The sequence below is a fragment of the Thamnophis sirtalis genome, unplaced genomic scaffold (genome assembly GCF_051295495.1).
Source record: "Thamnophis sirtalis isolate CommonGarterSnake01/CBP01778 unplaced genomic scaffold, rThaSir2_p1.2 scaffold_14, whole genome shotgun sequence".
Classification (NCBI taxonomy): domain Eukaryota; kingdom Metazoa; phylum Chordata; class Lepidosauria; order Squamata; family Natricidae; genus Thamnophis; species Thamnophis sirtalis.
The window spans coordinates 2,808,991-2,833,334 of record NW_028261394.1 but is presented as its reverse complement, the minus strand read 5'-3'; the positions used below and the strand labels follow the sequence as shown (position 1 = coordinate 2,833,334).

The 24,344-nt window shown below is 48.4% G+C and overlaps 1 protein-coding gene across 1 annotated transcript in view; it reads left to right on the top strand.

Moving 5' to 3' along the window:
• The window catches only part of MAD1L1 (mitotic arrest deficient 1 like 1), a 428,801-nt gene that overhangs the window by 265,732 nt on the left and 138,725 nt on the right, over positions 1–24,344 (top strand). The window contains exon 15 of the mRNA XM_087729234.1: positions 5,748–5,985. Coding sequence (XP_087585360.1) covers positions 5,748–5,985 — 238 coding nt within the window. The remainder of the gene's footprint in view (positions 1–5,747; positions 5,986–24,344) is intronic.

Here is a 24,344-nt window from a genome sequence, read left to right as displayed (position 1 = left end):
CATAGAACACATCAACCTAGAGGGGAAGACAGTAGGACTTCCCTTGCTGAAGAATTCTCATCTCCCTTGCCTTGATCAAAGAAGACAGACCAGGACTCAAGGAAGTTGACATTCTTGGGGGGGGGGGAAGTGGGCATAACATTGTCCCAAGGGCCCTGCCTGTTTCCTCCACATCACTCTTCTCCCCCCCCCTGCTCCCCAGACCCTTCCCCACAACCGCCTCCTTAGGAAAGCACACCAGCCTCTCTTACGATGGCTTGACACATCTTGACGCATGTTTTGTAAAAGATGCATTTTTCCTCAAGATTGCAGGGAGGGAATATACAAGACAAACGATCAAAGTGGGCCGCTTTGTCAGGCCAGGCGTGGGTGGGTCTCTGCGTTTTCTCCGGGTTGTTGTGGGAAGCCATTTCGGCATGACAGCGCCTCATCCTTCAGAGGGCTTTTATGGGGGTCCCCTGGGCTGCCTGTCCTCCCTAATGATGGGAATTGGGGGGTTTGGTCAGCACGCTTGCCTGTCGTACGCAAGCGGGCCCCCCGGGGAACTCTTTGGAAGCGTTTCATGTAAGGTTTTTTTCCCCCTTCCTCTAATCACTTTAACAAGCTTTGAGCAAGGAGGCAGAAGGAAGGCTCAGCGCTTCCTTTCAACTGTGTTTTTCGGCAGAGTGTTTATTTTTCTCATGGAAACGCTGCGTGGCCGGTTAAAAAAATACGGGTCCTTCCAGTGCCTTCCGAGGACCAAAGTCTGGTTCCACCAAGATAACCTCATTGCACTTCCAGATCAGGATAACAGGGTTGGAAGGGACTTTGGAGGTCTCCTAGTCCACCCTCCGGCTGCCAAGGTTCCGACAGATGCCCCAATTAATTCATGAGTCTCAAGCCAAGTTTCAAAAGAAAACCAGTTGTTTATCGGGAGCAGCATGTTGGCATCTACTCCAGTGAGGAGTAGTTTACGGTTCAACTTTGACTCTGCCATCCTCTGGAGTCCATTGAAGCTCACACCAACTGCTTTGGTGACTCCATCCAGCCACCTCCTTCTCTGCCATCCCCTTCTTCTTCTTCTGCCCTCCATCGTTCCCAGCATGAGGCTCTTCTCCAGGGAGTCCTTCTTCCTTCTCATCAGGTGGCCAAAGTCTTTGAGTTTCCTCTTCAGGATCCGGCCTTCTAAAGAGCAGCCAGGGTTGACCTCCTCTAGGACTGACCGGTTGGATGGCCTTGCAGTCCTCCTTCTTTTGCCCTCCATCGTTCCCAGCATGAGGCTCTTCTCCAGGGAGTCCTTCTTCCTTCTCATCAGGTGGCCAAAGTCTTTTGAGTTTCCTCTTCAGGATCTGGCCTTCTCAAGAGCAGCCAGGGTTGACCTCCTCTAGGACTGACCGCTTGGATGGCCTTGTAGTCCTCCTTCTTTTGCCCTCCATCGTTCCCAGCATGAGGCTCTTCTCCAGGGAGTCCTTCTTCCTTTTCATCAGGTGGCCAAAGTCTTTGAGTTTCCTCTTCAGGATCTGGCCTTCTAAAGAGCAGTCAGGGTGGATCTCCTCTAGGACTGACCGGTTGGATGGCCTTGCAGTCCAAGGGACTCAATGCAGGAGTCTTCTTCTCCAGCACCAGAGTTCAAAGGCCTCCATTCTTTGGCACCTCATTTTTCATTTAGATGTATCTAACTACATTTCCTAAATTGATCTGTCTTTCCTAAATCCAAATCTGTTGATTTAGAGTCAGTTTTCTGAATCCAAATCTGTAGCTTCACCTTTTTTTAATTGCCATCCTTTTTTAAAAAAAAAAAAACCGAAGCAGGAAGATCGCCACTAGGGCTCTGCCTGCGGATGAAGACAGCAAGAAATCCTAATGTACCTAATAAGACAGATCTAATAAAAATCAGATACCTGGTTTGTAGCTCTCGAAAAACACTTCAGTTTCCTGCTTGTTAGGTACAACATTGAGAAGAGAGGGGGGAGAGGAGAGATAGAGAAAGAGAGAGGAGAGGGAAAGGGGGAGAGGGGGAGAGGAGTGGATGAGAGAGAAAGAGAGAGGGGAGGGAAAGAGAGAGAAAGAGAGAGGGGAAGGAAAGAGAGAGAGTGGAGAAGGAGAGAGAGAGGGAGAGAGAGGAGAGGAAGAGAGAACGAGAGAGGAGTGGGGGAGAGAGAGCAGGGAGAAAGGAGAGGGGGAGAGAACGAGAGGAGAAAGAGGGAGGGAGAGAGAAAGAAGAGGGGGGAGAGAGAGGAGGGGAGAGAGGAGTGGGAGAGAGAAAGAAAGGAGAGGGAGGAGAGAGAGGAGGAGAGGGAGAGAGAGAGATGGAGGGAGGGAGGAAGAGAGGAAGAGGAGAGGGAGAGGGAGAAAGGAGAGAGGGAGGGAGAGAGAGGAGAGGGAGAGAGAGATGGAGGGAGGAAGAGAGAGGAGAGAGGAAGGGAGAGATGGAGGGAGGGAGAGGAGAGGGAGAGAGAGATGGAGGGAGGAAGAGAGAGGAGAGAGGAAGGGAGAGATGGAGGGAGGGAGAGAGAAAGAGGAGAGGGAAGGAGAGAGAAAGAGGAGAGGGAGAGATAGAGAAAGAGGAGAGAGGGAAGGAGAGAGAGGAAAGGGAGAGAGGAAGAGAGAGAAGAGGGGGAGAGAGAGCAGGGAGAGAGAAAGAGGAGAGGGGGAGAGAACGAGAGGAGAAAGAGGGAGGGAGAGAGAAATAGGAGAGGGAGAGAGAAAGAGGGAGGGAGGGAGAGAGGAGGGAGAGAGAGGAGGGAGAGAAAGAGAGATGGAGGGAGGGAGAGAGAGGAAGAGGAGAGGGAGAGAAAGAGGGAGAGAGAAGAGAGAGGAAGGGAGAGAGAGGGAGAGATGTAGGGAGGGAGAGGAGAGGGGGAGAGAGAGAAAGAGGAGAGAGAGGGAAGGAGAGAGAGGAAAGGGAAAGGGAAAGAGAAAGAGAGGGAGAGAGAGAGAGGAAGAGAGAGGAGAGGGAGGGAGAGAGAAAGAGAGAGGAGAGGGAGGGAAGCAGAGAAAGAGAGAGGAAAGAAAAGTGGTTGAGAATCTTCTGCCTGATGTATGTATGTATGTATGTATGTATGTATGTATGTATGTATGTATGTATGTATCTGTGTATTCCTTGCTTTCAATCTGCATCTCGAGCCAGGCTGAAGTTGCTCTTGTGAACCTCTGTTCCCCTGATGCTGCATCACCCATCCTTAAATGTAACCCGTCTCTCTTGCGCTACAGATCCAAACAGCCCATCCCCTCCTGGTGGTCTTTGGTAAACGAGGACCCCCTTCTCCCACCCCACTGGTCCCTTGTGCATAAGCTTCAAAGAACGTTTTCAAAAATGCCAGCCGGGCAAGCAGACAAGCTACCCTTGGCTACTAACCGTCTTCCCCACAGCCAGGTTCTTGTATCTAACCAGGATGAGCGGCTCGAGATGCGACACTAGAGGGCGCTGAACGCAGCTGGGAGAGCTTTAATCTCCACGCTTCTGGGGCTGCGCTGTGCCGGCTCAGGAAAGATGGAACGGAAAAGATTATTCCGTGGTCTGCCATTTGCTTGTTCTCCGAAGCCGAATGCTAAGCTTGCATTGCTGGCTAGAAAGGCCTTGGAGCATCGGTGTTTACCTGGGGATGGGCCCCTGGCTTGGTCCCCCGAGAAAAGACTCAAAAATATAAATGGCAATATATATATTTAAAGTTTAAATATATACCTTTCACCCTGGCCTGGCTGATAAGGAGTCGAGCTCTGTAGCTCAATGGTTAACACATCTGCCTAAGAGGCAATAGAGCACAGGTTTGATTCCCAGCAAGGGTATGGCTAGCTGATGAGAGCTAAATAGCTTGAAATAGATCTATACTAGTCTCCCTTTATTTATTTATCAGCACAAATATAACAAATGTAACAAAAAGGCAACAGTAAAAAATATTGGGTTTCTGTCTGGATGGTCTCTTGTGACGAGCCGAAGGACAGAGAATGGAAGTGTGATCTTCCTCCCATATTTGGGCATACCAGGGGTTGTGACTTTAATATGTATATATATATATATATTGCAGCTGATGTTAATGTGGCTGGTGGGTAGCCCAACAGAGGTGTACATTTGAGACAGATTCTGTTTTCTCTCTTGATACTTGAAGTTGAAGAAGCTCAGGGCGGCCTCCATCAAAGGAGGGTGAAAATCTGTCGGGTTTCTTAATACCCATTCTTTGGATCTTTTCTTTCACTCTGTTTTTCTCCTTTAAAGGTTTGTGTTTGAGATGGTCTTTCTGATTCATTGGCCATCTGCTGAGCAAACCCAGAGGTTGCAGGGTTTGAGCTAGAAGACCTCCGAGATCCCCTCCAGCCCTTTGACTCTATGATTGAGCAAGGAGTTAGGCTAGAAGACCTCTGAAGTCCTTTCGAGCTGTATGACTCTGTGATTGAGCAGGGGTTTGGGCTAGAAGACCTCCAAGGTCGCTTCCAGCCCTATGTTTCAATGATTGATCTGGTGGTTTGGACTAGAAGACCTCTGAGCTCACTTCTGGCCCTATGACTCTATGATTGAGCAAGGTGTTGGACTAGAAAACTTCCAAGGTCACTTCCAGTCCTGTGACTCTATGATTGAGCAAGGTGTTGGACTAGAAGACCTCCAAGGTCCCTTCCAGTCCTGTGACTCTATGATTGAGCAGGGGTTTGGACTAGAAGCCCTCCAAGGTCACTTCCAACCCTATGATTCCATGATTGAGCTGGTGATTGGACTAGAAGACCTCTGAGGTCACTTCCGGCCCTACGACTCTATGATTGAGCAAGGTGTTGGACTAGAAGGCATCTGAGGTCCCTTCCAGTCCTGTGACTCTATGATTGAGCAGTGGTTTGGACTAGAAGCCCTCCAAGGTCGCTTCCAGCCCTATGTTTCAATGTTTGAGCTGGTGGTTGGACTAGAAGACCTCTGAGGTCACTTCCGGCCCTACGACTCTATGATTGAGCAAGGTGTGGGACTAGAATTCTGGCAATTTAAGTCCACACTTCTTCAAGTTCAGGGGGGAGAAACGCTGGTTTAGATTCTTCCTGAGTATGTTCAGTGGAAGGGATTTCACCGCCTCCCCAGATGAGTTGATTGAACTTGAGTTGGTTTTAGGAGTCAACATCCATCAGGGATTCAGTCTCCTGAAATGTGAGAACGTAACACCGTGTCCTGCATTTAGGAATGATAGTGACGTGCCCTTGACATTTGAGTGACCCTTCTTCATGCTACTTGACTCAATGCTATCAGATCCACATTGACGGTTTTTTCCCCTCTGTCAAGGCCAAACTTAGCAGTTAGACTTATATACCGCTTCATAGGGCTTTCAGCCCTCTCTAAGCGGTTTACAGAGTCAGCATATTGCCCCCAACAACAATCCGGGTCCTCATTTTACCCACCTTGGAAGGATGGAAGGCTGAGTCAACCCTGAGCCGGTGAGATTAGAACCGCCGAACTGCAGATAACAGTCAGCTGAAGTGGCCTGCAGTACTGCACCCTAACCACTGCGCCACCTCGGCTCTTCTCTCTCTTTCTCCTGGGGAGACTTACTTAGCTCTCAGTCTTTTCCTCCTCACTGCCATTCCCTGAACCTGGAGATGACCTGCATGGAGTAAACTAGGTGTAAAGTAGCTATTTCCCAGACGGGCTGGTGCATTTGCCATTCCTCTTCATTTGCAACCGGCCCCGTCCCACGGGCACCCTTCAAGCAAGCTGGCTGGCCTTCCAGTTCTTTGCTTCTTGTCCATCCTCACGAGGTGTTGTGTTCCCCCCTCCCCACTTCTGTGCCTTCCAGGGTTATCCCGATCCCAGCCGAACCAAAATACTCCATTTCTCCATGAACCCAGCCAGCCTGGCCAAGCAGCAGCGCCAAGAGCAGATGGGGAACCTGCAGGAGGAATGCCAACGTCTCCGCGAGAGGATCCGAATCTTAGAAGGTGGAGATGGGGGAGGAACCAGCAGCACCAGCACCAGCATCCCCCCAGGGAAGCGGGAGGACGGCGCAGGTCTCCTGTCCCACCCCGAGATGGCTGGTAGGTACCTCGTTCTGCAATCCAAGCAGGCTTCACAGGTTTTGGGAGAGCCGTTTTGATCCCATGCCAAATGCGGGACTTTCCAATGTGCTATCAGCCGTGTTCAGCCCTCGGATGGTTTTGATAGGCATCCCGTTGAGTCTTTCATAAGCATGACAACTTCAAGTAGGGTTGACTTCAACATCCAGAATTCCCTAGTCACCTACTTACCTTCCTTCCTTCCTTCCTTCCTTCCTTCCTTCCTTCCTTCCTTCCTTCCTTCCTTCCTTCCTTCCTTCCTTCCTTCCCTCCCTCCCTCCCTCCCTCCCTCCTTCCCTCCCTCCCTTCCTATAGCAATAGCAGTAGACTTATATACCGCTTCATAGGCCTTTCAGGCCTCTCTAAGCGGTTTACAGAGAGTCAGCATATTGCCCCCAACAATCTGGGTCCTCATTTTACCCACCTCGGAAGGATGGAAGGCTGAGTCAACCCTGAGCCGGTGAGATTTGAACCGCTGACCTGCTGATCTAGCAGTAGCCTGCAGTGCTGCTTTTAACCACTGCGCCACCTTGGCTCTTATCCCTTCCACCCACCCTCCTTCCTTTCTTCCCTCCCTCCCACCATCCTCCCTCACTGTCCTCTCCACTCACCCTCTCCACTCACCCTCTCCACTCACCCTCCTTCCTTCCTCACTTCTTCCTCCCTCCCTCCCTCCCTTCCTATCCCTTCCACCCACCCTCCTTCCTTTCTTCCCTCCCTCCCACCATCCTCCTTCACTGTCCTCTCCACTCACCCTCCTTCCTTCCTCACTTCTTCCTTCCTTCCACCCTCCCTCCCTCCCTTCCTCCCTTCCTTCCTTCCTTCCTTCCTATCCCTTCCACCCACCCTCCTTCCTTTCTTCCCTCCCTCCCACCATCCTCCTTCACTGTCCTCTCCACTCACCCTCCTTCCTTCCTTCCTCACTTCTTCGGTCCTTCCTTCCCTCTCACCCTCCACTCCCCCTCCATCCTTCCTTCCTTTTTTTCTCCCCCCTCTCTCTCTCCCCATACCTTTCTCATTTATCTATCCAAGGTTGTGTTTTTTCCAATGCACTCCCCCAGCCTTTAATTGATTTGAGCCCCTGTGTTGCGTTAGCACAGCTTTTCCGTTTGATTATGCATTTTTTAACCTCTTCTGCGTGACCCCCCGGGGGCTTCTGGCTATTGGACGGTACAGGCGTGCAATTCATAAAGTCGATGGCTGAAGTGCACGCCGGCAATTGAGTGGCAAATGGTGTGTGTGTGGCAGGGAAGTCAAGGACTACTTGACCAGTGAAATGGTATGAGGAATGTTGCGGTTTTGTTTTAATTGATGTGTAAGTTGCTCCTCAGATTTCTGAGTGGAGGATCACATTCTTCAGCTCCGCTGCAGAGGCTGCAGCCATAGAGGTTCGTCTTTTATTGTGCCCAAGGTGTTAGTTATAATCCAGAGCAGTTCAACATTTAAAGTTCGGCGGATTATAATTACAGCAACAAAAAATAATCAAAAAGACATTAAGGACGGCACTGGTGACGGGTTGGCGTAATAATTTCATGGCCACTATTTAAACCTTCTCCTTGAATACGATTGTGCCCCATCACGGCTAAATGGGGCTCCAACCAGAGGTGGGTTGCTATCGGTTCGCACTGGTTCAGGCAAACTGGTGGTGGAAATTGGGCCTCGATCACCAAACTGGTAGGGACAGCAGGCTGGCCATGCCCCTGAATCAGTTCCCCGGTCCTTGCTGCTGTTGCCAGCAACATGGTTGGGGAGGAACCTGGGCCAGCCCTGGAGTCTGGGGAAGGCTCTGATGAGGGCTTTGTGTCGGAGGCAGAGAGGGGGCCGTATGCCAGTTATCAGCTGCCTTCGGAGTTGGAGATCAGTGGGGCAGATGAACAGCTGGAGCCTGTTCCCAGTGTGCGCATGCGCAGAATGGCCAAACGAAGGGAAGAGCTAAAGAACAAGGATTGACTTGGGAGCCAGGCCACAAGTGGACGATGAATGGCCCCTCCCAGAGGGAATAACAGAGGAGCGAAAGGGGAGTGGAGTTTGCAAGAGACAATTAGTTCGCTTCATTGGTTCGGGACTCTCCGAGGCTCCTTGCCAAGTTCTGCAGATATCAGCCTGGCAGCTCTCCAAGCCAGATAAGGTCTGTGACTGTAAATCCTCCTTTGAAAGACTTTGGTGGAGGTGAATGAGCAGAATTCACAGTCCATGAATCAAAGGGACAGGAGTTTGCTTCAGGCTCTTGGGAAGCCTCAGTCAGAATAGGTCTTGTTCCCAAACCAGGAATGTCAAGTTTAGCCTAGTTCTAAGACACAACTGAGGGGGTTCTTGTGGTCTAGTGTTACTCTAACACACAAGTTGACAAGGCTGGTTCATACAACATGTCAAGTCAAGTCCAGAGGACCACACTAGATTTGGCTACAAACTAAAAAGCTAACATTTTTGAGCAATTGTTCTTATTCCACACACAAATAATATACTACACAACCCATAAAATTGACAGTTTAGCCCATGATGGAACAGAATTGGATTCTCTCCCTCCCCCCCATCTTCCTTGGATCATCTTCTCCGTTGTAGACGATTTTGATATGACTATATAATTACCGGGAGTTGAATCATAAGTGTTTGGGTTTTGTCTTTTAATTTTATAATGGAGCCTTTTGTTCTCCATGCTGGCATCATGTTCTGGAAAAGAGATTATTATTAAGAGATAGTAATAACACTGGGAGAAAGTTCAGATGGGGAGGAAAATATCCTGAAGGGGAAAAAAAAAAAAATCAACGAATGGATCCTACTCACAGTCAACATGAAAGGTTCATGGGTTAAAACACTGAGCTTGTCGATCAGAAATGTCGGCAGTTCGGCGGTTCGAATCCCTAGCGCCGCGTAACGGAGTGAGCTCCCGTGACTTGTCCCAGCTTCTGCCAACCTACCAGTTCAAAAGGTTGTAAAAATGCAAGTAGAAAAATAGGCACCACCTTTGGTGGGAAGGGAACAGCGTTCCGTGCGCCTTCGGCGTTGAGTCGTGCAGGCCACATGACCACGGAGACGTCTTCGGACAGCGCTGGCTCTTCGGCTTTGAAACGGAGACGAGCACTGCCCCCTAGAGTCGGGAACGACTAGCACATACGTGCGAGGGGAACCTTTACCTTTAGCTTACAGTCAAGTCTCCTCTGAGGTCCATTGTAGGAGATCCATTTGTCATGGAATTCTTCACTTTTTTTTTAAAGAAGGGGAAGCGTTTTGATCCTCCCGTAAGAAAGTTGAACGAACCCTACGCCTGCCGAAAGATCCATTGGATTTTTTAAAAATAACGGAATGGCTCTGCTAAACCTTTGAAGGCAGATTGAATCTGCCTGTTGGCTGGACAACCAGTGAGTAGCCTAAGCGATGATTATCCAGAGAATTGGTTCCAGTTGGCATTCACCAGTGGGCCACTTATCGAGAACAAAAGATCAACCGATTTTGGTTGCTGCAGGTGTGGAATTAGCAAATGGACCGTATCAAAAAAGAAAAAAGAAAGGAAGAAAAAAACCACACTGGCCTACTTATAATTTTTTTTAAAAGGTAGTTATTGCTATTACAGATCTTTTTTTCTTCTCCCGCGCCGACATCGCCATATCTCCTTGGTCTGAAAAAACGTCAAGAGTGCATTTATAAAGCCTCAGGCTACATTACTTCTAAAACGTAAGGTTGCCATCCCTCCGGGCATCAAAAGGATGAAAGGGTCCTTGAAATCCAGCCTGAACTTTCGTGGCTCCTCGGGAAAAGGCTAAGAGAGAAACGGGACAGCAGCTTGATGAAAAGGCTTTCGACGCTTAAAAGAGTGCTGGAGAGACAGAGAAGAGGGAAACAGAAGGACGTAAATACCGGCTCAGTTGCAAAGAGTCATCGGATGAAATTCCTAAAAAAAATTCGGGGTTTGGAGAGACAAAAAAAAATCACCCAGCAGTTAGAGAGGTGTTGTGGCCCAGCAGGAGCCGTTGGAGCTCCCACCAGACTCCGACAGCGAGGGGCCCTCTGAGTCGGCTCTGGAGGATGTGGAGGACCCTGGACAGGGTTCCGACTCCGAGCAGGGCGCAGAGAGACTGGTTGGCCACCAGGTGGCGCCTGAGCCTTGGATCAGTGGGGAGGAGTCAAAGGAGAATGATCCAGAAGCCAGCAGTGAGTTGTTCCTGGATGCACGCCATCGAAGAGCTACTCGGCGTCAGGAGCAATTACACAGTTACAGGAGGTAATTGTGCTCAGCTGATGGTCATTAGGCTCCTCTCCAGACTATAAAAAAGACTGCTTGTGACACGCCCTTCTTGCAGAAGTCAACACTTTGACTAAAGAGAACGTAACTACCTTGGCAGGCTGGATTGCTGCCAAGGTATGTCTGAATTGCTGCCAAGGTCCTTCTCTGTTTTTTTTGCTTGGCTTTCAGCCACCATGATTCTGGTCTTGCTAATTAAAGTACATTCTAGTTAAGCTTGTCTCAGCTTTCGTTACCAGACGGAGGAGGGGGTCAGAACAGAGAGGTGGGGACTGTTCTACCTGATCATGTTCACATCAACACTTCTGACAACATTCAAAGCAATTCATTCACATTTCTTAACAGAATAAGAAATGCACAGGGGCCGGCAACCTTAAAGATTCCAAGAGCTGCAAAGGTCCTAACCGGAAGCCCCCAGTTCAATTCTGGAGCCGACTGGAAGTCCGGTATCCCCCACCATAGAGTCTCCTCCTAGCACGGCGTCCTTTTTCCTCTACCTGTCCCAACCTTATCAATTGTGGAGCCGACCAGCAACAGGGAGCCACAGCAGAGGGACGAAAGGGCCACAGGCGGCTCCAGAGCCATGGGTTGCCGACCCCTGGAATAGCATCTCCTTAAGATACCCACAGGCTGTCCTTCCATATGCTCCCTCCTTCCTCAGAAATTGCCACATCACTGTAACCCATCCGCCTCCCCTTCCGTCGGGACTTCTCTCCCAGTAAGGATTGACTCCAAATTTTCAGCTCAGTGCCGTGTTTCTCAAGCTTGGCCACTTGAAGATGGGCGGACTTCAAATCCCAGCATTCCCATGGGGGGGGGTGACTGCCTGGCTGGGGAATGCTGGGAGTTGAAGTCCACCCCACCTTCAAGTTACAAAACCTGAGAAACACCGGTGTAGCGTCCTGAGTCTTGGAGGGACGAAGGTTCTTGTCTGTGTATTTGTCGCTTGTTCAACCGTTGTGCGGAAGGAAAGCGCAAAGCGTTGGTTTAAGATGTAGAGAGGCAAGGTTGGTGTGTCTAGGGGGAGGGGGAGAAGAGGGCAGAGTTGGCACCAGCATCAAGGGCACAAAAATGTTTCTGAGCGTTTTCTTGACTCCTGCAGGATTGGAGGGCAGCTTTCATTCCCGGCTCCCAACTGTGACGGGAACCGAAAGAATGTTTGTGTTGGGGGATCACGGTGGGTTAGAAAAAGGCAAGGGGAAAAAAATAGAGAAATGTTCTTTAGAGCTGTCATCCCAATCCTCTTGGGCTGGCTGAAGATTGTTTCTTAGCCCGAGGCAGTTTTAGGAGAAAGAATAACGAGCAGGTAAGGGACCTGAGAGGAGTCTTTTGTTTGTGTCCAAGAACTGACATCAATGGTGTCCCGTCTTCTCTCGTCTTCTCTCATCTTCCCCATTGCCAACGCAGTCTCTCAACTAGGAGTGACTTTTGGGACAGAAGCCAGGCTGCCCCTCCAGTTTATATGTTTTGTCCTTTCTAAACCTGAATCTCGCTGACCTGCGAATCAGCTAGGATACAAGGGTACGAGGTTCTCTTCAACATTTAGGTCCTACAGACCCTTTGGTAGATGTTCCTCAACCTTCCAGAGGCAATGAAGAATCTCGGGGCTTTGAATGGAGTTATGTCTACCCGCTCTAGGATTCTCGATGAGACCACCAACCAGAAATTGTGAGATGGTCCACCCTGTTCTTTTCATTTCCTGGGAATTTATAATGGGTCCTCCTGTCTAGACCAACAGTCACAAACTGGTGGTCCATGGACCACTGGTACTTAGCGAGAAAATGTTGGTGGTCCGCAGAAAAAAATATTTGTATTTTTTTATATTGCACTAAATCAGGGGTCCTCAAACTACGGTCCCTGCCTAGACAGGAAACCCTACACCACTTCAGACAAATGGTTATTCAACATCTTTAAAACGTCCAGTGCTGGAGCATTCACAACTTCTGGAGGCAAGTCGTTCCACTGATTCATTGTTCTAATTGTCAGGGAATTTGTCCGTAGTTCTAAGTTGCTTCTCTCTTTGATTAGTTTCCATCCATCATTTCTTGTCCTGCCTTCAGGTGCTTTGGAGAATAGCTTGACTCCCTCTTCTTTGTGGCAAAACCTGAGATATTGGAAGACTGCTATCATGTCTCCCCTAGTCCTTCTTTTCATTCAACTAGACACACCCAGTTCCTGCAACTGTTCTTCATGTTTTAACCTCCAGTCCCCTAATCATCTTGGTTGCTCTTCTCTGCACTCTTTCCAGAGTCTCCACATCTTTTCTACATCGTGGTGACCAAAACTGAATGCCGTATTCCAAGTGGGGCCTTACCAAGGCCTTATAAAGTGGCATTAACACTTCACGTGATCTTGATTCCATCCCTCTGTTGATGCAGCCTAGAACTGTGTTGGCTTTTTTGGCAGCTGCTGCCCACGGCTGGCTCTTATTTAAACGGTTGTCCACTAGGACTCCAAGATCCCTCTCACAGTTACTACTATTGAGTGAGGTACCACATATACCGTACCTGTGCATTTGTTTTTTCTTGCCTAAATGTAGAACCTGACTTTTTTTCACCATTGAATTTCAAGAAGGAGACAGAGATTGAGAAAATGATGCAGAACAGCTGTGATTCGGCGCTTACTGTTAGGGATGATTGCCATCACAGGACAGTAGGATTAAAAGATGGGTTTGGGAAGGCATCTGGGAATGGAAAAGAGATGGAGCCGGGGTGGAAAATGCTGTTTTTTTAAAATTTAAACATGACCAGAGAGGCAAATTCTCATCTGCAAGCTGCAAGGAGCAATTTCTCAACTTCCCACGTTTGAACAGAAGAGTCGAGACCTTTCTTTTCCGTGGGGCCTTTTCAATTAGCCACGATCCGCGGGGATTTTTTTTAATCAGATGGCAGCCGTTCCAAGTTTCACGCCTTCTTTTCTAGTGAGGTGCCTTGATGGTTGATACGGAGAGGAAGGCAGGAGATTCATCGACGTTCTAGAGTTGGGATGAAAGGACTTCCCGTGAGGGTCTTGAGGAGATGCTCAATCATCCAGGCCCTGGTTGTCCCAAATGTGCTTTTCCAAAATGGACTTCCTCGAGGGTTTTTTTTAAGGAGAAAAGAGAGGAGGGAAGGAGGGAAGGGGAAGGAGGGAGGGAAGGAAGGGGAGTAGGAGAGAAGAAACGAGGGAAGGAAAGAGGGAATGTAGGAGAGAAGGAAGGGGGGAAGGAAGGAGGAAAGGAAGGGGGAAAGGAAGGAGAGAAGGAGAAAAGAAAGGAGGCAAGGAAGGAAGGAGGGAAGGAGGGAAGGGGAAGGAGGGAGGGAAGGAAGGGGAGTAGGAGAGAAGAAACGAGGGAAGGAAAGAGGGAATGTAGGAGAGAAGGAAGGGGGAAGGAAGGAGGAAAGGAAGGGGGAAAGGAAGGAGAGAAGGAGAAAAGAAAGGAGGCAAGGAAGGAAGGAGGGAAGGGGAAGGAGGGAGGGAAGGAAGGGGAGTAGGAGAGAAGAAACGAGGGAAGGAAAGAGGGAGGGAGGGAAGAAGAAGTAAGACCGTTGTAAGATAAGATGGATCTATGGGATGATAAAAAAAGCAATCTTCAAGTATATTGTCAACAGTAGGGAAAAATTGTTATAAATACATATTATTAATAACAGTTATGAGATCATATAATTGTGAAGGTATATATGAAATTGATAAAATAAAATAAAATTAAAAATTAAAAAACCATCTGCCTCTTGTCTCCCAGACCTCCAACAGGGCTGCAAAGGGAGAGTTACTCTGCAGCAACACGGGGAAAAACCCGTTGAAGTCTAACTCTCGGCTTTTCCCCTGTCCTCGGCTGCTTATGTAGGAAAAGACCGGTTTCTGGAGGAGAATTAAAAAGGGAGAATGTGATCCCATTCCCGCGAAGCTCACCGCGAAGCGGCAGCCCCTGCCGGTTGACGAAAGGACCCCACTCAAAGGCTCCGGAGTTGTCAAGCCGCGCGTTACGTGACTCCCGATATGCCGAGTTGTCACTTAGATCCGAATGTGGTGACAGCTGCCGCAGCAATTCCCTTTCTCATCAAGTAAACAAGAGTAACACATCTTCCAGGCAGTGGGATACTGGAGGCTAATTTCCATATTAAATGAGGAGAGGCCACATAAATCCCACAATTAGATTGATATTTTAATCAGAGAAAGTCAAGAGATGCATTGGCGGGCGGCCCCCCCTGGGGGCAGGGATGAGCAACGTGCTCCCCCCTCCAAGCTCAGACTTCCAGGCTGGGTTTGTGTATGTTGTGTGTGTGTAGCGTGCGCGTGATTTGGGGTACACAACGACTATGCGGGACGACAATCAACTGGCAGGTGCTTTGAGGAGTGACGTCGGCTGGGTTTGAAGGCGGGTGGAGAGTCCGTTGGTTTATGTGTTAAGAGCCGAGGTGGCGCAGTGGTTAGGGTGCAGTACTGCAGGCCACTTCAGCTGACTGTTATCTGCAGTTCGGCGGTTCTAATCTCACCGGCTCAAGGTTGACTCAGCCTTCCATCCTTCCGAGGTGGGTGAAATGAGGACCCAGACTGTGGGAGCGATATGCTGACTCTGTAAACCACTTAGAGAGGGCTGAAAGCCCTATGAAGCGGTATATAAGTCTAACTGCTATTGCTATGTGTGCCCGCTGGAGGGGTGGAGTAGGAAGAGGAAGGCGAGAAGGGCTCAGCCGGAGGATGAAGGCTGCAGGCCTGCCGCCCATCATCACGAGGAGCGTGGATAGAAAGAATAGACTGGCTGTGTGGTCCTTGGTGCTCTCTGGGTTTTCTTGCAGACGTTTCATGGCCCAACTAGGTAACATCATCAGTGCTAGAAGGGTCCCTGGAGAGGAGGAGGAAAGTAGAAGGACTGTGGGGTCCTTGGTGCTCTCTGAGCTGCGTGATTTTCTGGCAGACCTTTCCTGACCCAGCTAGGCAACATCATCAGTGCTAGAAGGGAGTGAGTGGGGTTTGTGGAGAGGAAGAGGATGAGAATGACTTATGGGGTCCTTGGTGCTCTCTGAGCTGCGTGATTTTCTTGCAGACCTTTCCTGACCCAGCTAGGTAACATCATCAGTGTTAGAAGGGAGTGGGTTTTGTGGAGTGGAATCGGAGGAGGACTGTGGGACCCTTGGCGCTTTCTTGCAGACATTTCATTACCCAACTAGGTAACATCATCAGGCCTCATGCAGCAGCGCTGATGATGTCACCTAGGTGGGTCGTGAAGCCTCTGCAAGAAAACAGCTGAGCTCAGAGAACATCAAACATTAAAAGAGCCGAGGTGGTGCAGTGGTTAAATGCAGCACTGCAGGCTACTTCAGCTGACTGCAGTTCTGCAGTTCGGCGGTTCAAATCTCACCGGCTCAGGGTTGACTCAACCTTCCATCCTTCCGAGGTGGGTAAAATGTGGACCCGGATTGTTGGGGGCGATATGCTGACTCTGTAAACCGCTTAGAGAGGGCTGAAAGCCCTATGAAGCGGTTTATAAGTCTAACTGCTATTGCTATAGCTATCAAAGGCCCAAGAGGTCAACCCGTATCCACTCTATTAATAAACTCCTTTTGTCGCTTCTGAGTTCTTTCGTAGACTCTTCGGCTTGTCAAAGCATCACGGAAACTTCCCATTGCTCAAGTTGCCACGAATGGCCTGCTCTTAACTATGACCTTCAGCTTCGGGATGAATAAGCTCCTTGGAGCCTCCCTCTGGTTCAGCTCTTTGAAGTATTTTTAAAAGTCTGTCCTGTCTGGAGAAAAAAAACCTGATTTGAAGATGCTCCTTGGGTCTGCTTCCTGCGTCTAGTGATGCGGATGTTGACCACGAGGCTAACAAACGCATCAATAAAAGCATCTTTCCTTTCCACTTCAGATCTCAGCAAGCAGCTGCTTTCTCTGTTCTGGGATGGAGGATGGAGGATTTAATGAGTATATAGATTCATAAACGGATCCGAACAGGTTTTTATCTTGTGGCCAAAAGAAAATAAACAGCAAAAGGAACGTCGAAATCAAAACGATTCGGGAAGAAATTAGAGGCTTTTTGTTGTCTTTCATGTAAATCAAACATAAATTTAAATAACGCTTTCCTGGAATCGTTTTTTTTATTTTTACTAAATTGCCTAACTAAGCGATCCAACTTTTTTCTCTCTCTCTCTGCCTTCTAAGAAAGCAAAAATAGCAAAAGGAAGTCTAGCGGAAGATTTAAAATAGAGGCAAATGCTGATCCAAAAGGATCTATTAATACAACCGAGATGTTAATGAGAGACAATGTAGGAATTTCTCTATAAAGCCTGCAAATGTTTATCTCCGAGTCTTGCAGATGTAAAGTCTTCCAAAGTCAAATACTGGGTACACATATGTCAAAATGCCTTTCCCAGGGCAGATGGGCCCGTGGGGGGCATGAGTTTGTCCCATGAGTGGCAGTTTGCGTCTTAGTGTTGAATTTGTATATTTTTACCAACAAATAAATAAAAAGAGACTAGTATAGATCTATTTCAAGCTATTTAGCTCTCGTCAGCTAGCCATACCCTTACTGGGATTCGAACCCGGGCTACTTACCTATATTAGGTAGATGTATTAACCTCCAAGCCACAGACTCTCCTTGCTAGGCCTCACCCGTGGCTTCCCAAGAGCATGAAGCAAACTCCTGGTCCCGACAAAAAACCCTTTTATTAATTGAGTGTGAATTCTGCTCATTCACATCCAGCGAAGCCTTTCAAAGGAGGATTTACGGTCACAGACCTTATCTGGCTTGGAGAGCTGCCAGGATGATATATGCAAAACTTGGCAAGGAGTCTCAGAGAGTCACGAACCGATTAAGCGAACTAATGGTCTCCTGCAAACTCCACTCCCCTTTCGTCCCTCTTTTATCTCCTCTGGGAGGGGCCATTCACCGTCCACCTGTGGCCTTGCTCCCAAGTCAACCCCTGTTCTTTAGCTCTTCCCTTCGTCTGGCAACTCTGCACATGCGTACACTGGGAACAGGCTCCAGCTGTTCTTGTGCCTCACTGATGTCTGACTCCGAAGGCAGCTGATAACTGTCGAACGGCCTTGGCCCCCTCTCTGCCTCTGACACAGAGCTTTCATCACAGCGTTCCCCAGACTCCAAGATGGCCCATGTTCCTCTCCAACCTCCTCACTGTCCGAATCTGCTGCCAGCACGGCTGACAACTGGCGGGACACAACATCGACCTTGTGGAGAAGGAGACCAAGGTATCCCTTCTGCCAGGAGAGGACGATGGAGGAAATATTACGGTCGCAAGTTCAGTTGAGGACACTGAGAAGAATGGCCAACTTTTCGAAGATGCATGGGGAGGGATGATGAGTTAGGAGGATGGCTCTTCTCTCCTTTGCTCCTCCCTAACTATGGGAAGCAAAGAAGAATGGCTGAGGCTGAACTGTCAAGAGATGAGAAAAGTAACAAGCTTTACCGGAGGAAGAGAAAAAGAATGTGATCTTTGGTTCTTCAGTTGTGGAGAAACCATTATGAGATGTCCACACGGATTACAAATCACACTTCAAAAGCAATTCCCTCAAACATGAACAGAGGGAAGACATCGAGCTGTTACTGCATTCAGTTTTGGTCGCCACGATGTAGAAAAGATGTGGAGACTCTAGAAAGAGGGCAGAGAAGAGCAACCAAGAGGATTTGGGGACTGGAGGCTAAAACATACGAAGAACGGTTGCAGGAACTGGGTAGGTCTAGTTTAATGAAAAGAAGGACTAAGGGAGACATGATAGCATCTTCCAATATCTCAGGGGCTGCCCCAAAGAGGAGGGAGTCAAGCTATTCTCCAAAGCACCTGAGGGCAGAACAAGAAGCAATGGGTGGAAACTAGTCAAGGAGAGAAGCAACTCAGAACTAAGGAGAAATTCCCTGACAGTGAGAACAATTAATAAGTGGAACAACTTGCCTCCAGAAGTTCTGAATGCTCCAACACTGGATGTTTTTAAGAAGAGATTGGACAACCATTTGTCTGACGTGGTTTAGGGCTTCCTGCCTAGGCAGGGGGTTGGACTAGAGGACCTTCAGGGCCCCCTCCAACTCTGTTATTCTGTTATTCAAACGGTTAAAACCATAGAGCTAGTAGAAGATGGTCTGGCAGAAGAAGGCAACTCCAGAGAAGTGGTAGAAGGCCTGGGCAAGCGAAAAGCTCTTTCTTGGTCCAAGACTGAGCCAGAAATGTAGACGAAAGGCCAAGCCAGGAACTTCCTTGAAGCGTGGGAAACACCGTCTTCCCGCTGGCTTTCCAAATGTGGCACCAAGAAGACCAGCTTAAATGGGAGATAAACAGCCTTGCTAATTATTGCTCGCCACAAAGGGGAGGGGTGTGTGTCTTCGTTTATTTAATCTTAAAAATGTCGAGCCGTAAAGGATATCTTTGTGCATTTTAACCACCCTGTTTATTGGCGTGTGAGGGGCTCCAGGAAAGCCCCCTGGGGTGCTGTTTTCCGCCATTCCGTTCGTCGCTCCCCATGTCTGTCATTAGTCTTTACGGCACATTTGTGGGCCTCCTTCACAGTTTTCTTTGCTCCATTTGCTTAAGTCTCCGAAACGTGAAGCGCAGGTAGCTTTTCCCTTCCCGGCATACGGCGCGTTGGTCCTTGGCACGCGCCGGTTTGATTGCTGATACACCCAGAAGTTTAAAAAGTGGACGTGCCAGTATTGGCCAAACGTGGGCTGGGGAGCTGCTGAATTCTGTGTACAGGGGAGAAGAAGCGAAGAATGGAATGGAATAGAATGGAATGTAGAAGAGAATAGAAATTGAAATGAATAGAATAGAATAGAGGAAGGATGGGAATGGGAATAGAACAGAGAAGAGGAAGGATGCGATGGGATAAGAATGAGAATAGAATAGAATAGAGGAAGGATGGGAATGGGAATAGACAGAACAGAGAAGAGAAGAGGAAGGATGTGATGGGATAGGAATGAGAATAGAATAGAGGAAGGATGGGAATAGAGAAGAGAAGAGGAGGAAGGATGTGATGGGATAGGAATGAGAATAGAATAGAGGAAGGATGGGAATAGAGAAGAGAAGAGGAGGAAGGATGTGATGGGATAGGAATGAGAATAGAATAGAATAGTGGAAGGATGGGAATAGAGAAGAGGAGGAAGGATGCGATGGGATAAGAATGAGAATAGAATAGAATAGAGGAAGGATGGGAATGGGAATAGACAGAACAGAGACGAGAAGAGAAGAGAAGAGAAGAGGAAGGATGCGATGGGATAGGAATGAGAATTGAATAGAATAGAATAGAATAGAGGAAGGATGGGAATGGGAATAGAACAGAGAAGAGAAGAGGAAGGATGCGATGGGATAGGAATGAGAATAGAATAGAATAGAATAGAATAGAAGAAGGATGGGAATAGAGAAGAGAAGAAGAGGAAGGATGCGATGGGATAGGAATGAGAATAGAATAGAATAGAGGAAGGATGGGAATGGGAATAGAACAGAGAAGAGAAGAGGAAGGATGCGATGGGATAGGAATTAGAATAGAATAGAGGAAGGATGGGAATGGGAATAGAACAGAGAAGAGAAGAGGAAGGATGCAATGGGATAGGAATGAGAATAGAATAGAGGAAGGATGGGAATGGGAATAGAACAGAGAAGAGAAGAGAAGAGGAAGGATGTGATGGGATAAGAATGAGAATAGAATAGAATAGAATAGAGGAAGGATGGGAATGGGAATAGAACAGAGAAGAGAAGAGGAAGGATGTGATGGGATAGGAATGAGAATAGAATAGAGAAGAGTAAAACACAATAAGAATAGAATAGAGCAGAACAGAACAAGAATATAGAATTATAGAGTAGAGTAAAGTAGAGTAGAATAGAACAGAACAAGAGTATAGAATAGAATTAGAGAATAGAGTAGAGTAGAATAGAATAGAATACAATAAGAATAGAATAGAATAGACTATAGAATAGAATTAGAGAATAGAATAGAAATTTTTATTGTCATTTTAAAAGTATACTAATCAGCATACATTAAAATGAAATTTCATTGCATTCAGCTCTCAAAAGTTTAACCATTATCTTTTGACAACCAAATACATGCACACAGAGAAACATCACAGTCTAATTTGAATGTATACATATACATGGTGGAGGAAAAAAGAATATTGTGAGTTTACAAGACGGGTAAAGGCATAAGGAACAAACCTGTCCCAGAATCTAGTCGTCCTTCTGTAGATACTTCAAAACCTCCTCCCAGAGGGGAGTGACAGAAACAGGCCATGGAGTGGGGTCTCTCTTTCTCTCACAGTGCTTCGAGCTCTGAGCACATAGCGCTTAAAAGCAATATCCTGAATAAATGGGAAGCGAGCTTCCTGTAATCCTCTCCACTGTCCTCACCACTCTCTGTAGGGACTTCCTATCTGAGGCATTGCTGCCACACTCTCCTCTCTCTTCCTCTCTCTCCCTCTCTCTTTCTCTCCTCTTTCTCACTCTCTCGCCCTCTTCTCTTTCTCTCTCTCTCCCTCCCTCCATCTCTCTCTTTCTCTCTCTCTCCCTCTCCTCTCGTTCTCTCTCTCCCTCCCACTCTCTCCTCTTTCTGGAGATGGAGTTTGTTAAAAGGCTCTCAATGCTGCCTCTGTAAACAGTGGCCAGGACAGAAGGAGAAAGATGGGCTCTTCTCATCCCACACAGGAAATGCAAACACTGGTGTGTGTGCCCCCCCCCACGTGTGTGTGCGCAACCCCCCATGTGAGCCCCACCCCCATGCATGCATGTGCAAGCCCCCGCATGCGCCCCCTGCATGTGCACACAATCCCCCATTCCACCCCCCACGAAGGAGCAGCAGAGACCCGAAAACCAGCTGGGAGGCGGGCGCACATGCGCAGTTGAGCTGAGCTGTGGCAACGGCTCTGTGTGTGCCATCTGTGGCCCGCATGCCATCCCATTCCTAGGATATTGTCTCTGGAGCATGTGCCATTAGTCAGCAGGCCGGCTTAAGGAGGGGGGGGGAGAGAAGCACACCAGCTATGAATCAGTCACCATTGGTGGTGGAGGCTGCAACGAAAGCTGGGAGAAGAAAGAGAGAGAGATGGAGGGAGGGAGAGAGAGAGAACGAGAGGAGAAAGAGAGATGGAGGGAGAGAGAGAGAAAGAGAAGAGGGCGAGAGAGTGAGAAAGATGAGAGAGAGAAAGAGAGAGGGAGAGAGAAAGGAAGAGAGGAGAGGGAGAGAGAGAGGAGAGAGAGGAGAGGGAGAGAGATGGAGGGAGAGAGAAAGAGGAGAGAGAAAGAGAGAGGGAGAGAGAGAGGAAGAGAGGAGAGGGAGAGAGAGAGGAAGAGAGAGATGGAGGGAGGGAGAGAGAGAGAAAGAGGAGAGGGAGAGAGAGAGAAAGAGGAGAGAGGGAGGGAGAGAACAAGAGGAGAGGGAGAGAGAGAGAAAGAGAGAGATGGAGGGAGAGAGAGAGAAAGAGAAGAGGGTGAGAGAGTGAGAAAAAGGAGAGAGAGAAAGAGAGAGGGAGAGAGAGGAAGAGAGGAGAGGGAGAGAGAGAGGAAAGAAAAGTGGTTGAGAATCTTCTGCCTGATGTATGTATGTATGTATGGATGGATGGATGGATGGATGGATGGATGGATGGATGGATGGATGGATGGATTCCTTGCTTTTGATCTGCATCTTGAGCCAGGCTGAAGCTGCTTCCTGTGAACCTCTGTTCCCCTGATGCTGCATGGAGGGAGAGAGATGGAGGGAGAGAGGGAGAGAAAGAGAAGAGGGCGAGAGAGAGAGAGGAGAGATAGAGATGAATGGCACTGAAGGCAGAGAAGGCAGCAGTGAGTAAAACTTGTCATTTTGAAAGTCATTAGTGTCCGTGAAATAATGTTAATCTCTTTAACACGAATACATTTTGTTCGCCTTGCGCCCTTATTGAATATTTCCTTCTGTCGATGAGCCTCGGCTGCTTCCTAGCAGATAACTCTTCATAAAAAAGAAAGAAAGAAAGAAAGAAATGGGTGCAGAAACATTTAAGCAGGCGCTTGTACTCGATCATGGCTGCAGTTCGCCTTTAAGTGCACCCAGGCACGGGCTGCTCCTGTTGCTTGCTGAAGATCTGGAAGGGAAGCCAAGATAGGGGGTGAAATGCTACAGGTTCGGGCCAGTTTGCCCGAACTGGTAGTTTAAAAAATGCTTAACAAAGTTAAAAAAAAAAAAGTTATGACCATCAGCTATGCTCCTGCAGAGCCTGTGAGGCCTGCTAGGCCAGAAACAGGAGTGTGGGGATGCTGAGAAAGAAAGGAGAGGAAGGAAGGAAGGAAGGAAGGAAGGAAGGAAGGAAGGAAGGAAGGAAGGAAGGAAGGAAGGAAGGAAGGAAGGAAGGAAGAAAGGGAAAAAGAAAGGGAAAAAGAAGAGGGAGGGAGGACCACAAACCTGGCACTAGATGCAGCTTCAGGAGATACCTTGAAAGAGGACAGCAATTCAGGGCTGGAAGGGACCTGGAGGTCATCTAGTCCAACCCTGTGCTCCAGCAGGACATTGTCAAAGTGAGTTTCTGTTTTGTGACCCCCCCCCCCACTCACATGACTACATAGCCAGTATAATTTGAGGAACTACAGTTAATGTTCCAAGTACTGCACAACAGTTGATGGCTTATTTTGATTACAATGCCAGTCATTTTTGATGAAAATGTCAGATACTATTCCTTCCTTCCTTTCTTCCTTCCTCTCCCCCTCCCGCTCCTTCCTTTCTTCTTCTCTCCACTGCTACTTCCTTTCTTCCTACCTCTCTCCACCACTCCTTCCTTCCTCTCTACACCACAACTCCCTTCTTTCCTTCCTTCCTCTACCCTCCCCTCATTTCTTCCTTCCTTCCTCTCTACACCACAACTCCCTTCTTTCTTTCCTTCCTTCCTTCCTCTACCCTCCCCTCATTTCTTCCTTCCTTCCTCTCTCCACCACAACTTCCTTCTTTCCTTCCTTCCTTCCTCTCCCCCTCCCGCTCCTTCCTTTCTTCTTCTCTCCACTGCTACTTCCTTTCTTCCTACCTCTCTCCACCACTCCTTCCTTCCTCTCTACACCACAACTCCCTTCTTTCCTTCCTTCCTCTACCCTCCCCTCATTTCTTCCTTCCTTCCTCTCTACACCACAACTCCCTTCTTTCTTTCCTTCCTTCCTTCCTCTACCCTCCCCTCATTTCTTCCTTCCTTCCTCTCTCCACCACAACTTCCTTCTTTCCTTCCTTCCTTCCTCTCCCCCTCCCGCTCCTTCCTTTCTTCTTCTCTCCACTGCTACTTCCTTTCTTCCTACCTCTCTCCACCACTCCTTCCTTCCTCTCTACACCACAACTCCCTTCTTTCCTTCCTTCCTCTACCCTCCCCTCATTTCTTCCTTCCTTCCTCTCTACACCACAACTCCCTTCTTTCTTTCCTTCCTTCCTCTGTCCACCGCTCCTTCCTTCCTCTCTCCATAGCAACTTCCTTCCTTCCTCTCTCCACCGCAACTTCCTTCTTTTCTTCCTTCCTTCCTCTCCCCTCTTCTCCTTCCTTCCTTCCTTCCTCTCTCCACTGCTCCCTCCTTCCTTTCTTCCTTCCTCTGTCCACCGCTCCTTCCTTCCTCTCTCCATCGCAACTTCCTTCCTTCCTCTCTCCACCGCAACTTCCTTCTTTTCTTCCTTCCTTCCTCTCCCCTCTGCTCCTTCCTTCCTTCCTTCTTCTCTCCACTGCTCCTTCCTTCCTTCCTTCCTTCCTACCTCTCTCCACCACTCCTTCCTTTCTCTCTCCCTCCCTCTTTCACTCCTTGCAAGTAGCTTGAAGTTCTCAGAAGGACCATGAAGTTGTAGATCCATTTCTCCCTAAGAAAGAACAATGCTAGGACCAGCGAACATCTGAATCGGGCTCTTCCCTGCCCATAACTCTCCTTGAAGGTGGGGGGGATAACCATTCTCCATAAATCTCTCCCCCTAACGCCAGTGGCTCTGTTGAGACCTTTCATAGGGTTGCATATATCTCCTAATTACTGTATAAACACCAACTAATTAAGTGTCTATAACATGCCCCAAAGTATGTTAAAGGAGAACGGCATCAGAATACGAATTAGTTAATTGTTCGCTTGATCCCAGGGTATAAACTCTGCCTGGAATCTCTAATTAGTCTCCCAAGCAGGGTCAGCTCCAAGGCCAGGAGATCT